The sequence below is a fragment of the Protopterus annectens genome, chromosome 5.part0 (assembly GCF_019279795.1).
Source record: "Protopterus annectens isolate FY-2018-M chromosome 5.part0, PAN1.0, whole genome shotgun sequence".
In the NCBI taxonomy this organism is placed as follows: domain Eukaryota; kingdom Metazoa; phylum Chordata; order Ceratodontiformes; family Protopteridae; genus Protopterus; species Protopterus annectens.
In genome coordinates this window covers 1,385,130,628-1,385,145,828 of record NC_056735.1, presented here as the reverse complement: position 1 = coordinate 1,385,145,828, position 15,201 = coordinate 1,385,130,628, and the positions used below count along the sequence as shown (strand labels likewise).

Sequence of the window (15,201 nt, the reverse complement as noted above, 5' to 3'; positions counted from 1 at the left end):
AGAGGGGTGGAAGGGATGGTAGAATGCCTAGTCTTCTGCTTGTTCTTAACATGTTTCTCTAGTTGAGAAGAATGACTGGACATTGGGCTTATGTCCGAAACTTCTTTATATGGACGGGCAGGAGCTGTTCCCAAGTCCTCCAGAATAACAAGTCGTGGTTCCCCCAAGTCATCCAAACTGCACGTCTGCATGGTCTCAGACGTGCTAGCATCCACACCCCTAACAGCTTCCACTGTGGTACTCACCGAAGAAGTGGATCCTACCTCTGAACACACCACTGGGTTTTCGCCAACCTCAAGGGGTATGTTGGAAGGAGTAGGCAGAGACAAAAAGGATTCGGACCTAACTTTGCTAACCTTCCTCTTCACAAACAGCTCAGAAGGACTCCCAGAACCCTCCATCACATCCCTAGCCAGACGTTTGAGTCTCTGATTTTCTAAGTAAAGATTTAAAGCCGACAGACAACTACGAAATGTCTTGGGAACAAAGTCCTGACAGATAGAACAGGAGCAGCGGTTGTGAGTAGGCCCTAAACAGAACAAGAAAAGCTTGTGACTATTCTTATGTGGAATTTACCTTCCACACCTACACTTGGCCTTCCGGGATGACATGAACAGCAACAAGAGGCAGTAGCAAGAAAATAAATCCCCTACTGGGTACTTATCTGAAGCTGGAAGGCAAAAGAAATGATATCTGACAGCAGACCCAACATAAGAGTCAACTTTTCCAAATGGTGGCGAAAAAGTTCTGAAGATGGTACGTGCAGACGTCCCTTTTATGGCCAATGTTCTCTGTGCTTCGTGCGACATCACACGTACAGGCAGTGACAATAAGCTTTTGTATACAGGCCAGACATCAGGTTGTTTGGTGGAATACAACTCATATGTACAGAATACTGCAACACTGAATACAAGGACATATTTTATAATCTACACACAGTTCATCACTCTGTACTTCCTTATTCCTGTCGCATCTGTGTGTCTATAAAATGGTTTCCTATTATGTTAAATACCTTTATATACATTTTCTTCAAATTTTTCTTAATGTTGTCTTACACAATGTTTAATTTGTCTGTCAAAATTGTTTATTTCAGTTTCCAAAGTTATAGTTCAATCTCTTTTCCATTTCTTATATTTTTGTCTCTTACCTTAATCAAGTATCATGTTCTTACGGAAATTTATTCTCCTGATGCTGCGTGCCTAGAACTTGATGTTAAACATTTTTTTTTTTTGCATTCAAAGAATTTTCTCTTTCAAAACCTGTCACATTCCTCCTGTAGTTTTTCCACTGAGCACATCACTCCGGTTAATTTAACATGCAAAATTATCAAGCAACAATTTAACCTTTATAACCACATGATAAATGCACATCAATGGTGGTAAAACATGACAAAGTAACAGCCATTTCCTTAGAAAAGCAAACAATGTCTTGCATGTTCCATTCCCTGGCAGGCTTTTTTATAATCTGAAGCAACTCTGCCTGAATATACATTGAAAATAATTTCCTTACTACTTGCAGTGAATCAATATTATTCAAGGCTGTTTCTGGTAAATTTAAGTCCCCAAACATTATTCTTCTTCCCTGGTGTTTCATGCAAGAAATGTATGAATTCTTCTTGTTCATCAGCATTTGTCTTTGGTGGTCTATACACTCCAACAACTGATACATGTTCCATGAATATTTTATTGTCACAGTTACACAATCTACATTAATGGTGTTATCATTGAACATGTAATAATCACAGGTCTCATAACAATCTTTAATCCCTATCATAACACATTCACCTGATTTTTGTTAGAATGTATGTTACAGTAAAAATATTTATACCCTGAGAGAACTGTTTTCCAGTCTTGAAGATTCTTTAATCGTGTTTCACAAACAATAACAACATCAATCTTGTGAGAACATAGAAAAATCACACAAACAGTATGAAAACATAAGTTATGTACTTACCATAACAATGCGTCTATGTTGTCTCTTTCTGTCCTTCTTCAACCAATAGGTCTTGGATACCTACTTGAATCTGACTTTGCCACTTTCCAGACTTAAGATCCATAGTTCAGGCTCCTCCCTATACCCATAATCCCCTCCAAATCCCAACATTACTTCAGATGGAATTTGTCCACAATGCACTGACAAACCAATGCAAAATGTCCACAAAATTAAAATGCCACATAGATAAAAGGCAGTAAAAACAGAAAAGAAATGAGATAAGGCAATCTGGTCTGGAGCTTCAACAGTGTGAAAATCTGTGCTATATATGCCTAAAAGTCATATAGCATCTAAGGAGGTCTTCCATGAAAAGGAAGGGGAAATGGAGGAATGGAGACTGAGGAAGGACAGAAAGAGATAACACAGATGCACTGTTATGGTAAGTACATAATTGTTGTATCTGATGTTATCTTTTCCATTTGTTCGTCAACCAATGGGACAGAGTCCTCAGCTATTTAATGTTCAGGGTGGTTTGCATGACAGAATATTCCGTTGGGTGACAGAATTGAAAGCCACCCTATCCCTGGAAAAAATATCCAGTCTATAATAATTTATAAAGGTATGGGCATTAGACCAGGTGGCAGCAGTACAAATATCATCAGCTGAAGTCTTCAACAAGAAAGCAGAAGATATGGATACAAATCGTGTTGAATGTGCTTTAGGAAGTTTCAGTAAAGTCAAACCTTTGTCCGTATAAACTTGAGAAATGTAACTGGTCATCCACCTTGCTAAGGTAACTTATACTACAGCCTGACACAATTTTGTTTTAGAAAAGGATACAAGCCATTGGTCTGACTTCCTGAAAGGTTAAGTTTTGCAAAGGTAGAACCACAATTGCCTATATATGTCTAATAAATTAAGCATATATTCCCCCTTATTGGTGAAATTAGGGAAGAAGACTTCTAAATTAATAGTTTGATTGAGCTCTGACTCGGATGCCACCTAAGGTAGACAGGATAGATTTCTGGGTAAAGAAACTCTGTCTATCTGGAAAATAACATATATGGTGGTTGCCATGACAAAGCCTGGAGTTTGTATACTCTTCTGGCTGAGGTAACAGCAACCAGAAAAATAGTCTTCCATGTCAAAATCTTTAAATCCACTTTGGCAACAGGTTCAAATGGAGACTCTTTTAATGCCTGTAGCAGCACAGTAAGGCCTGAGAAAGAAAGTACCTTTGAGGAAGGCTTTACACAATTTAAGACAGGCCACAGAGGACTGATGCTTACCAATGTGGAAACTAGATATAGCAGATAACTGTACTTTGATCATGGAGTAACTGACTCTATCATGAAAAACTAAAGTGAGGAAGTCTATCATAGCTGACATAGGGGCTGAAAAAGGGTTTAAATGTCTCTTAGAGCCCCAAATATAAAACCTTTTCCATTTACGTTTACAGATTTTCTTATTGAAGCTTCCTGAGAAGACATGAGAATATGTACTACATGGGAAGAAGGTATAAACTGCCGAGCCATCACTGGAAGTGGAGAAACCATGCTCAAATGTCCAGATGAGGCATTCTGGATGGATGTGACTGAAGATCTGGATAAGGATACAGCACCCAAAAAGGGTGTTCCAAGTGAGGCCAGAGGAGGGGGGAACCACACCCGCTGAAGTCAGAAAGGGGCAATGAGGATGACCTTGCTCTTCCATTGTGATGCTTTCCATAGGAATTTTGGAATTAATGGCATTGGTGGATATGCATAAAGAAGACCAGGGGACCAATCATGGATCAAGCCATCTCTCAGTGACTCCTCCTCTTATAGAATCAGTGCAAAAAATCTGTTACATTTGGAATTGACAGTAGAGGCAAAGAGATCACAGCATGGCTGACCAGACCTCTCATGAGGTAACAGGACAGACCTGCTCAAGGTGTCCACTAGTATGTTGTACCTACCCAGTATGTGCATTGCTATTAGAAAGAAATCATCCATTGACACACTCTCATTGCTTCCCAACAAAAGGGGTAGAAGCGTGTTCCACCTTTGATTAACAGACCACGGACACATTGCCTGTCTGTACAGAGATCACCCTTAGAGAGAGGACATCCTGAAATGCCTGCAACACTAGGAGGACTGCCCTCATCTCTAGGGAAGATGTGAAAATTGGGTTGGAAAGGGGACCGTGTGCCTTGGACCATCTTCTCCATGTAATACCCCCCTCACCCCATCAGGGAAGCATCCATGGTCACCATGGCTTTCAAAAAGGGAGAAGCAAAGGGATGGTCCTAGGACACTTCCAAGGACTGAACCCACCAAGTTAAATTTTCTCTGCAGATGTTGGTAAGGCATACTGGAAAGGTCATAGACTGACACCGGACAGACCACTGAACTGCAACATCTATTGTAACTTCCACATATAGAATCTTGCCAGAAGAACTAGGGTAAAGCAAGCTGAGAAAAAAATCAATAGCTAGTTTTATATATTTACACACACGTATATATATATATATATATATATATATATATTTACATAAATATATATATATATATATATATATATATATATATTTACATAAATATATATATATATATATATATATATACACACACACACACAGATATATATATTCACATACATATATCAGGAGGGGAGGAAGCAAAAGAAATAGTGTGGATCCTCAGTCAGGAAAGTAGCCAAATGTGGATCCGAGTACAATTGCTTGAGAAATGAATGGAAAAGACAATGTCAGATTCTGCATCATATATATATGCCTAAAGGTCATACCAGAGGCCTAAAAGAAAGCCTTCCATAAAAAGGAAGGGGGAATTGACAGAGGGAGGTTTGAGGAAGGACTGAAAGAGATAACATAGATGCATTAATATGGTGACTACATATTTTTTATATCTGATGATGTCTTTTCTGTCTGTGTATCAACCGATTGGAGAGAGTCCCCAGCTACTTGATTCCCACAGTGGTTTTCATGAAAGGGTATTCTGGAGGATGGCAGAACCGAAAGCCACCCTATCCCTGGAAAAAATATCCAATTTGTAATGAGCAATATAAGGTATGGGCATTAGACCATGTGGCAGCAGCATGAATATTATTAGTTAAAGCCATTGACAAGAAAGCAGAAGAAGTGGATACAGATCTTGTTGAATGTGCCTTAGGAAGTCTTGGTAAAGTCAAACCCTTGTCCGTATAAACTTAAGAAATGCAACTAGTCAACCACCTTGCTGAGGTAATATAATACAGCCTGAATCAGTTCTGCTTTAGAATAGGATAAAATCAATTGATCTGACTTCCTGAAAGGTTTAGTACTGTGAAGGGAGAACCATAATTGCCTATGTATGTCTGATAAATGAAGCACATATTCCCCCTTATTGCAGAAATTAGGAAAGAAGACAGGTAAATTAATAGTTTGAGTTTTGACTCTGAAGCCACGTTAGGTAGAAAGGAGGGACTAGTGTATAAAGAAACTCTGTCTTTCTGGAAAATAATATATGGAGGTTGACAAGACAAAGTCTGGAGTTTGGATACTCTTTTGGCTGAGGTAACAGCAACCAGGAAAAGTCTTTCAAGTCAAAAACTTTAAATCCATTTTAGTGGTAGGTTCAAATGGAGACTGAGTTAATGCCTGCAGCAGCTCAGTAAGATCCCAAGGGGCTATATTAGTTCACCAAAATGTAATTTCAGCGAACACCTAATCATCAACCCCAATTCGGAGAAAAATGTTTCAGCGATTCGCTGAATTTACCATGGGCAGGTAAATACTTGCCCTGCAGCACAACAGACCAACATCTAAGTAAATCGAACTCACCCACCCACTCCCCAATGTGGGGGGGGTGGCTGTGCCCCCAGGCCCCACTAACTATATATATACCAACTCTGAGATCTCACTACAGTGGAGAAAAGGGCACTGTGTAGTTGGCCAACTACTTCTTTGCCCTTGGTAAATTCAGTGAATTGCTGAAATGATTTTCACTGAATTGGGGTCGATGATTAGGTGTTCTCTGAAATTACATTTTGGTGAAATAGACCTGATCTCAAGGAGGCGTGGGATCTTTGATCAGTGGTCTGAGAAGGAAAGTACATTTGGGGAAGGGTTTACACAATTTAAGAAAGTCCAGAGAGGAATGATTCTCACCAATATGGAAACTGGATATTGCAGCTAACTACATTGAACGTGGAGTAACTGCCTCCATCTTGAAAAACTGAAGTAAGGGCGTCTAACACAGCTAACAAAGGGTCTGAGAAAGAGTCTAAGTTTCTCTTAGAAGCCCAAATGGAAAATCTTTTTCATTTACTTTTATAGATTTTTCTTGTTGCAGCTATGAGAATATGTGAAAATATGTAGTAAGTGGGAGGAAAGTCTGGACTGCCTAGCCATCACTGGAAGTGGAGCAACCAAGCCATCAGTTTGTGGGCTCAAATGTCCACATTGAGATATTCCACATGGATGTGACAGAAGATCTGGATGGTGATCCAGCACCCAAGGAGGGTGTGTAAAGTGAAGCCAGGGGAAGGGGAACCACACCTGCCAACGCCAGAAAGGGGCAATGAGGATAACTTTGCTCATCCATTGTGATGCTCTCTGTATGAATTTCAGAATTAAAGGCATTGGTAGATATGCATAAAGAAGGGGGCCAATCAATGATCAGGCACCTCTCGGTGACTACTCTCTGGAGGAATTAGGGGGAAAGAACCTGATGCATTTGGAATTGATGGATGTGACAAAGAGATCACAGCATGGTTGGCCACACTGACAAAAAATCCATTTTGCCACTGTTGGATTGAGAAACCACTCATGAGGTAGCAGGATAGACCTGCTCAGCTTGTCTCCTAATATGTTAGTCCTCCCCAGTACATGCATTACTATTGGAAAGCAACAGGAAGAGATTGCCCATTGCCACATTCTCATTGCTTTTCAACACAAGGGGTAGAAGCTTATTTCCCCTCGTTTGTTGATGTACCAGACCACCAACATATAGGCCATCTCTATAGAGATCACCTCTAGAGGGAAGACATCCTAAAAATGCCTACAATACTAGGAGGACTGCCATCATCTCTAGGACACTGATGTGAAGATTGGTCTACAAAGGGTACCACTTGCCTTGGACAGTCTTCTCCATGTAATGCCACACCCATACCCCATCAGGGAAGCATCTGTCGTGATCATGGCTTTGGGAAAGGCAGGAACAAAGCGATGGCCCTGGGACACTTCCAAGGACTGAATCCACCAAGTTACATACTTTCTGCAGATATTGTTAAGGTGTAGTGGAAAGGTCATAGGCTGAATGATGCCTGATGGAACCACTGAACTGCAAGCATCCATTGTAATATCCTCATGTAGAATCTTGTCAGAGGAACAAGGGTAATTGAAGTTACATTCGACCACAGAAGTTGTAAGCCCAACCTGGCTGGAGGGGTTTGAAGGGAGAGCAGTTCTAAAGCCTGATTCTGTAATGTGGATAACCTGGCCTGTGGTAGACTTGGTATCTGAGTAGTGTCTAAGTGTGCACAAATGAACTTTGGGGTTTGTGTCAGGGAGAGTTGAGATTTGTCATAATTCACTATAATAACCACTGGACAGTATAAACCAGACTAACTCAAATAACAAAACAACAAAAGCCGGCACATAAAACCAAGAACTTTACTGCAGAAAAAAACACCTTCAGTAAGCACTTTCATCTCTTAAACAAACTGAGACTTCATCAGATTAAAGATGCATCTCTTAAACATACAGAGACTTCATCAGACTAAAGATGCAGGTTGGAATACTCATGGCAGGTCAAATTAAATGCATGTTACCCTCATGAGTTGAATAACTGAGAAGATTTTGCAGATAATTTAAAAAGAAAAGGGTTAAAATATTAATTGGCAATTAAGCAAGTGATGAGATTTTAAGTATTTAAGTAGTTTTTAATTATGCATCTTTAGTCTGATGAAGTCTCAGTTTGTTTAAGAGATGAAAGCAGCGCTTACTGAAATTGTTTTGTCTACAATAAATTGCTTGGTTTTATGTACCAGTGTTTATTGTGTTGTTTTATAATTCAGTGTAATCCCTAGTCTAGAGCAAAGATGAAGAAGATAATCTGTGTCCCAGACAAGAAGATCCCTGATAGGAGTGGGGCCAGTTGTCCAGATAGGGAACACTCAGAACCGTAACAGTCTGAGATGAGCTGTGACCACTGCCATGCATTTGGTGAACAGCTGGAGGGCTCTGGTGAGGCCAAATGGCAAGGCCCTAAATTGGAAATTACTGTCTCCCAGCCAGAAGAACAGAAACCTTCTGGATAACCTGACTATTTTGACATGACAGTATTCATCCTGAAGTTCTATCAAGCACATCCAGTCATCCTTCTATAGGAGAGGGAGAATGGACTGTACTTGACCATTTGAAACTTTGAGCGTTTGATAAATAAATTTAAATAGCATAGGTCCAGGATAGGCCTGAGGTCCCTGTTCTTTTTTGGCACTAAAAAGAATCTCGAGTTAAGTCCCAGATTCTTGCTGGTTTGATGGGCACTTTTGGCTGACTCTTTTTGTCAGCAGCTTTTTGATTTCTAGTGCTGCTGCTTTTCTTTGGAAAGGTGGAATGTTGGGGTATTTCATTATTGTTGGAGTGGATAGTGAAAGGGAATATAATAGCCTTTGGTAATGAATGTCTGCACCCAGACATCTTCGGGGATGGATGTCCATGCCTCTGAGTGCAGAGATTAGTGGCACCCAACTGCCTCCAGAGTGCAGCAGTCAGGCAACCATTCAAGAATGCTGATAAGGCTTTTCATGAAAGGATCTCTAAAGCCATGATTTTGTGGGCCTCCTCTACCACATGGGAGATGTATGCCATTAGAATACCCTCCTTTGCTTTAGGGGGCTCTCTCTTCAGAAAGTTTGGAAAAACCCTTGGGACTTATGGAACCACATTTTCTTACCCCTTTTCTAGCTTCTAGAAAAAGTTCTCTGGGGGTCAAAAACCATATACCTGTGGCAGAAAGTGTTTCCCATGTTTCTCACTCCTGGAGAGTGTATCTTTGATCTTTGGACCAAACAGGGTGGATCAATCAAAGGGAGCACTGATGAAAGATGTGTTGAATGTTTTTGCAAAATCACACAATCTCATCCAGGAATGCCTTTGTACCATAATGCATGTGCCTACAGCACTAGAGACACCCTTCACTGCACTGAAAATCAATTGCATGGAGGTGTTCCAAAGGAATTGCAGGGTGGCCAGCTGCAATCCATGGTTTTCCTGTCTTCCACAGACATGGACCCAGACAGGGATTTGGAATGTTCCTTTATCAAGTGCCTCTGAAACCTCATCATATGTGCCAGGTAATTCAAGCAGCAAAGGTCACTGATGCATAAGCATGATTCCCATATTTGTCCAGAACCCTAGACTCTCTATTAGGATGGTAGACAGATGAACTCTGCTCTGCAAGCTCCTTTTTAGTGGCAGTCACTACTACAAAGTATTCACCACCAGGCCTTTGCTTCAGTGGGTGAGGTCTTTAGGAGCAACTAAGTAGTTATTGGGTTTCATGGGAACAGGTTCTGCCACATCTGGTTCCTTCCATGCCCAGTGGAATCACCCAGGAAGTAGCTAAACCAAAGCCAAATGCCTCGAGGAAAACCAACTCCTCCTGAGAAGGGGCTTCAGAAGAGCAACCTACTTTCTATCTGAAAAGTTTAAGAATTTCCCTGAGGGAGACATCCTCAAGGAATGATATGAGGGATCCCTTCCCCTCATTGAAATATGTATCTTCTGTTAAAGACTCGTGTGGAGTGAACATGACTATTCTTCTACTTATCTTTCCAAGGAGCTACCACAAGGGGATGGTCCAAGGAAGACTCAGAAGTCTGATGTGAGTCCTGAATGATGACTAACTTGAGACTAGTGTGAACCAGCATCCCCAATGGAATAGAATGAGTAAGCTCCGGACCCAGGGCTGACTGCTATGGAGTGGGCAGAGCTGAGGTAGGCAAAGATGTACAATCTCCTGACTTGGAGAGGCCCCCCTCTCTCTCTGCTGCCTTAAAGAGAAGAGGCTGAAGGAGAAAGCACAACTCTAGTAGAAGCGAAATTTACTGTACCAGGGTGGCCAAGAGTATCTACTGTATACTCTTGAAGGCATTTAAGCCGAGGCACTAGAGTTCGACTATTGGGCATTATTCAATTTTTATACTTTTTGAGAATTTGTGGTCAGTTTGTTGTTTTTATCTACAGTTTGTTCTTTTGTTTTGGTGTGGTTTTGGTCAAGTGTATCTCCCTGACCATGCCACAAGACTGAAGTCACAGCTGAGCTGTCTAACACTGAACCTCCAAGTGAAACAGACATCTCTAAAACTTTTGGAATTGATCCCCTACCCCCACAGTTGGCGCTGATGCTTCAGTTCCAAGATCCATCCAGTTCCAATAAAATTGGGGCAGGCTGGATCATAGAAGAAGCTGGAGATGAAGAAGTCTACAACTTCAGATCAAACATGGAGGATCCAGGAAAACTGGGATCCAAGACTTCCAAAGCCGAGGATGGCTTGGAATAGGAGCAAGAATTTTTGTTCTAAGGAATTGCCTCATCACTGTATCAATGTCAGCCTCTGTCAAACATCTGGTAGACCTAAAGGAGGAAGACAAGAAAGGAGGTCTAGAAGCCTTGCAAATGTGTGACTCCTGGAAGAAGGGAAAATGTAACCTGGAAGAAACAGGCTCTGAGGAAGTTCTCTACTCCCTGTGAGAGGGAGTCCTGGAAAAGACAGAGGACAGGCCTTAAGTAGCAATGATTTCCAAAGTCTTAGGAAGCTTAGCTTGAGGAGTTGAAATAGTAGCTGAAGAAGGAGAGCAGTCAGGGGGATTGCTTCCTTGTTTCCTTAGGCTTTTCTTTTGATTTTATCACTGTTGTCCCCTTTTTGCTTACCTGAGGGCTTCTTCCTGGACAGGAACACTCCAGAAGCAGACAAAGTAGCAGACTGGGGAATAAGACCCTTCAGAATGAAAGTATTATGCCGATCAACAACTGCCTGGTAGCTAAAGCCCATACAAGTGGCACAATCCTCCTCCAAATAAGCTCCCCCTGAGCAATAGACATATTTAGTATGAGTGTCATAATGTTGCATTTTATAACCACATGACATATTTTTTAAAACCAGTTGGTTTATCAGCCATGATGAAAAAAAACAGTCACAAATGCACAATCACAATAACAACAATAGAACTTTCAAAACTTCAATAAAGAAAAAATACCAGCAATAGTAGCTAAAGAAATACCCAGTTTAGGCTAGGATAGAGATAAAATTACCAACAATGGTAAGAAAGAACTACTTGGTAACTAGTAAAGGAGTGACAAGGTGCTGACAAGGCCAAAATGGCCACAGGAGAAAAAAGGAATATCTAGTTATTGATATATATATATATATATATATATGGGTCTACTTCATTTGCCTGACAACTCAAATGACTGACACTCATTTGCCTGACAGCTCATTTGCTCGACAAACTTTCTAGGTGGGGGGCTTCGCCCCCCACACCCCCCTGATGTGGGGGGCTGTGCCCCCCACACCCCCCAACTATATATAACAACTCCACGGTCGCACAACAGTGGGGAGGGGGGCAAATCCCAGGTTTTTGCCTTGATTACTTTTTGTCGAGCAAATGAGCTGTCAGGCAAATGAGTGTCAGTCATTTGAGTTGTCAGGCAAATGAAGTAGACCCATATATATATATATATATATATATATATATATATATATATATATATATATAATACACACACACACACACACACACACATATATATATATATATATATATATATATATATATATATATATTGAGAATGGTAGGAAGCAAAATAAATAGTTCTTAAATAACAACAGCCAACAAAGGGCAGAAAAAACTATAACAAGAGCAAACAAAGTCTACATTTATCTGACAGCCTGAGCCAATGAAATCAGCAAACAAGATCTGAAGAACTGTCAGGGTTTGCCAGAGATTGTGGGTAAGGAGAGGAGCCTGAACTACAGATCCTAAGTCTGGAAAATGTCCAAAGTCAGATCTGAGGATGGATCCAAGACCTAATTTAATTTAATTTAATTTAATTACAACATTCAGTCTTCTTGGGTAGACACCTGCCATCAATTAAAGAGACTCTGATTAACCCCAAATAAAATTCAGCTGTCCTAGTAGGAGTTTCCTAACATTTACTCAGTTGCCTGCTACAGCAAAAGCCATGGTTCACAGAGAGCTTACAAAGCATCAAAGGGATCTTGTTGTTGAAAGGTATCAGTCAGCAGAAGGGTACAAAAAAAAATTCCACAGCATTGGATATACCATGGAACACAGTGAAGACAGTCATCAAAAAGTGTAGTAAATATGGGACAACAGTGACATTGCAAAGAACTGGACGTCCCTTCAAAATTTATGAAAAGACAAGATGAAAACTGGTCAGGGAGGCTGCCAATTGACCTACAGCAACACTGAAGGAGTTGCAGGAATTTCTGGCAAGTACTGGTAGTGTACTACATGTAACAACAATCTCCCGTATTATCTATATGTCTGGCCTATGGGGTAGGGCTGCAAGACAGAAGCCTTTTCTTACACAGAAAAACATCCAGACCTGGCAAAAATTTGCAAAACAATACATCAAGTCTCTCGAAAGCATGTGGGAAAATGTGTTATGGTCTGATGAGACCAAAATTGAACTTTCTGACCACAATTCCAAAAGGTACGTTTGGCACAAAAACAACACTTTGCATCACCAAAAGTACACCATCCCCACAGTGAAGCATGGTGGTGGCAGTATCATGCTTTAGGGTTGCTGTCTTTCAGCTGGAACTGGGGCTTTAGTCAAGCTGGAGGGAATTATGAACAGTTCCAAATACCAGTCACTTTTGGCCCAAAACCTTCAGGCATCTGTTAGAAAGCTGAAGATGAAGAGGAATTTCACCTTTCAATGTGACACTGACCCCAAGCATGCACCCAAATCAACAAAAGAATGGCTTCACCAGAAGACCACAAGCATACATCCAAATCAACAAAAGAATGGCTTCACCAGAAGAAAATTAAAGTTTTGGAATGCCCCAGCCAGAGCCCAGACCGAAATCCAATATAAAATCTGTGCAGTGACCTGAAGAGGGCCGTGCATAAGAGATGCCCACACATTCTGACATATTTGGAGCGCTTTTGCAAGGAAGAGTGGGCAAACATTCCCAAGTCAATATGTGCCATGCTGATAGACTCCTACACAAGAAGACTGAATGCTGTAATTAAATCAAAAGGTGCTTCAACAAAGTATTAGTTTAAGGGTGTGCACACTTATGCAACCAGCTTATTGTATGTTTTTTATTTTTTTATATTTTCCCCTAACAGATTTGTTTGTTTTTCAATTGAATTGTACAGGTTATAGGTTACAGGTTATAGGTCACATTAAATGTGGGAAAAGTTTTGAAATGATTTATTGTGGTCTCATTTTTTTATATCACAAAAATCTGGCATTTTAACAGGGGTGTGTACACTTTTTATATTCACTGTACATATGCATGCATACACAGATATCAAAAAATGATTTACAACAGTCCTAAGATAATTCCATCTGCATGTTTTCCCACATAAGAATCACTACAACACAGTCTAGCATCTCAAGCTATCACATGGTAGAAAGGAGCTCTGTGAGTGGCAACTTGGGTCTTTATTTATGTTCAGTAGTTGCAAAAAGTGGATAATATATCCTGAAACAGCAAAATGTTGGCTTTTGTATAATACTGTTGCCATAAACAGTAGTCCTTGTAAAAAAATGAAGCAATTCTGTCAACACAAGTTTAGAACAGTAAGCAATCATTAAAAGGAGGTTTTAGTAGGAAATAGAGTGGGACAGAATGGGTTCAAATTATCCCTCTAAAGAACAACAAATTATTTGTTAGCATGCCTGCAGGTTTGAAGTGTTTCTCATACTTTAAGGTGTCTCACCTCTCAGGGGCAGTTTTAAGCCTTTTGTTTATCACCAGATCATCAGTTAGGTTAACGGCAGTCACTGTTGCAGGAGTGATGTACTTCCTTGGAGACAGCAGCCTGGCTGAGGCAATGTCTGTGGATAAAAAAAGCAGAGCTCAGCATGCTTACACACTAGCACACTATTGCATACACTATAGTCTTTCTTAATAAACCCTTTTGATTGCAATGACTTATAGCACCTGTTATAGAAGCAACACTCCAGCAAAAGCCTTTTATACTTCTGTACTGCTTTGATGCAAAAAAATGTACAAGTATATTCTATATTCAGAAAGTGAAGATTACATTTGTTTTTTTAAGATTTTTTACAGTTATTTTACTGAAAGGAATATGAATACTTATATAAAAGTCCCATAAAATGACAGTGAGTAGATAATACAGTGAATATTTAAATGCAACAGACAAAGAAATCAAACTTTGATTATTTGAAGTATATAAAAATACATACATACATAAGTAAACAAATTAAATAATACTAATAATAATGCCCTCGTAGCCATGTGCTGGAAAATTTGTATTTTAAATTCAAATGCTGATTAAAAACTATAGACAATGATAGCTGTAACACAACAAATATTTATAAAGGTATTTTACCTTGTTATTCTGCTGCAAAAACTATTGTAATAGTAAAAATATAATAATTTTAAAGTCTTGACAAATAATTATACAAACAAGTTTATACTAGAAATCAAGCTAAAGAACAAACCTTCTTCTTCATATCATGACTAAGCATGATCAGATTATTAATTTAGTAATACTGACAGACAATTTAATGCCATTTCTATGGGGCATAGTCAAAAACAATAAACTATGTTATCATTTGACCACTACAAAATGAAAGACATGAGTTCAGATAGCAGACAGCCATTCATGCCAACAGATTAAGTTACTTTTCAGCTACAAGACCAAACAAAATCACCTCTCAGATGTAGTATCAATGGCTATATAACTGCACTGATGACAAAAGTAAAGACCTACTGCACATCTAAATAAAACAATAAGAAATCTAATTATTTAAAGTAGTACTTCTCTAACTAGGTTAGCACACATAAAGATCACTGCAAAGTCTAATTATGTTTATGAGGCTTAACAAAATTACAAAAAACAGTGTTTTAGAACTGTGTTTATGCTTTAAAGAAAAGTAGTCATTAAGTCCTTCTAGGTATTTCCTGCAATAAAGGATAAAGACCTTAAAACAATATTCTGTACTATTACTTGGAAAAATGCTGGGAATTCTGAAGTTGTCAGTGTCACAAAGCATG

The 15,201-nt window shown here is 39.7% G+C and overlaps 1 protein-coding gene across 1 annotated transcript in view; it reads right to left on the bottom strand.

The window, feature by feature from the left end:
- The window catches only part of CCDC81 (coiled-coil domain containing 81), a 1,631,012-nt gene that overhangs the window by 883,154 nt on the left and 732,657 nt on the right, over nucleotides 1–15,201 (bottom strand). The window contains exon 7 of the mRNA XM_044071201.1: nucleotides 13,898–14,015. Coding sequence (XP_043927136.1) covers nucleotides 13,898–14,015 — 118 coding nt within the window. The remainder of the gene's footprint in view (nucleotides 1–13,897; nucleotides 14,016–15,201) is intronic.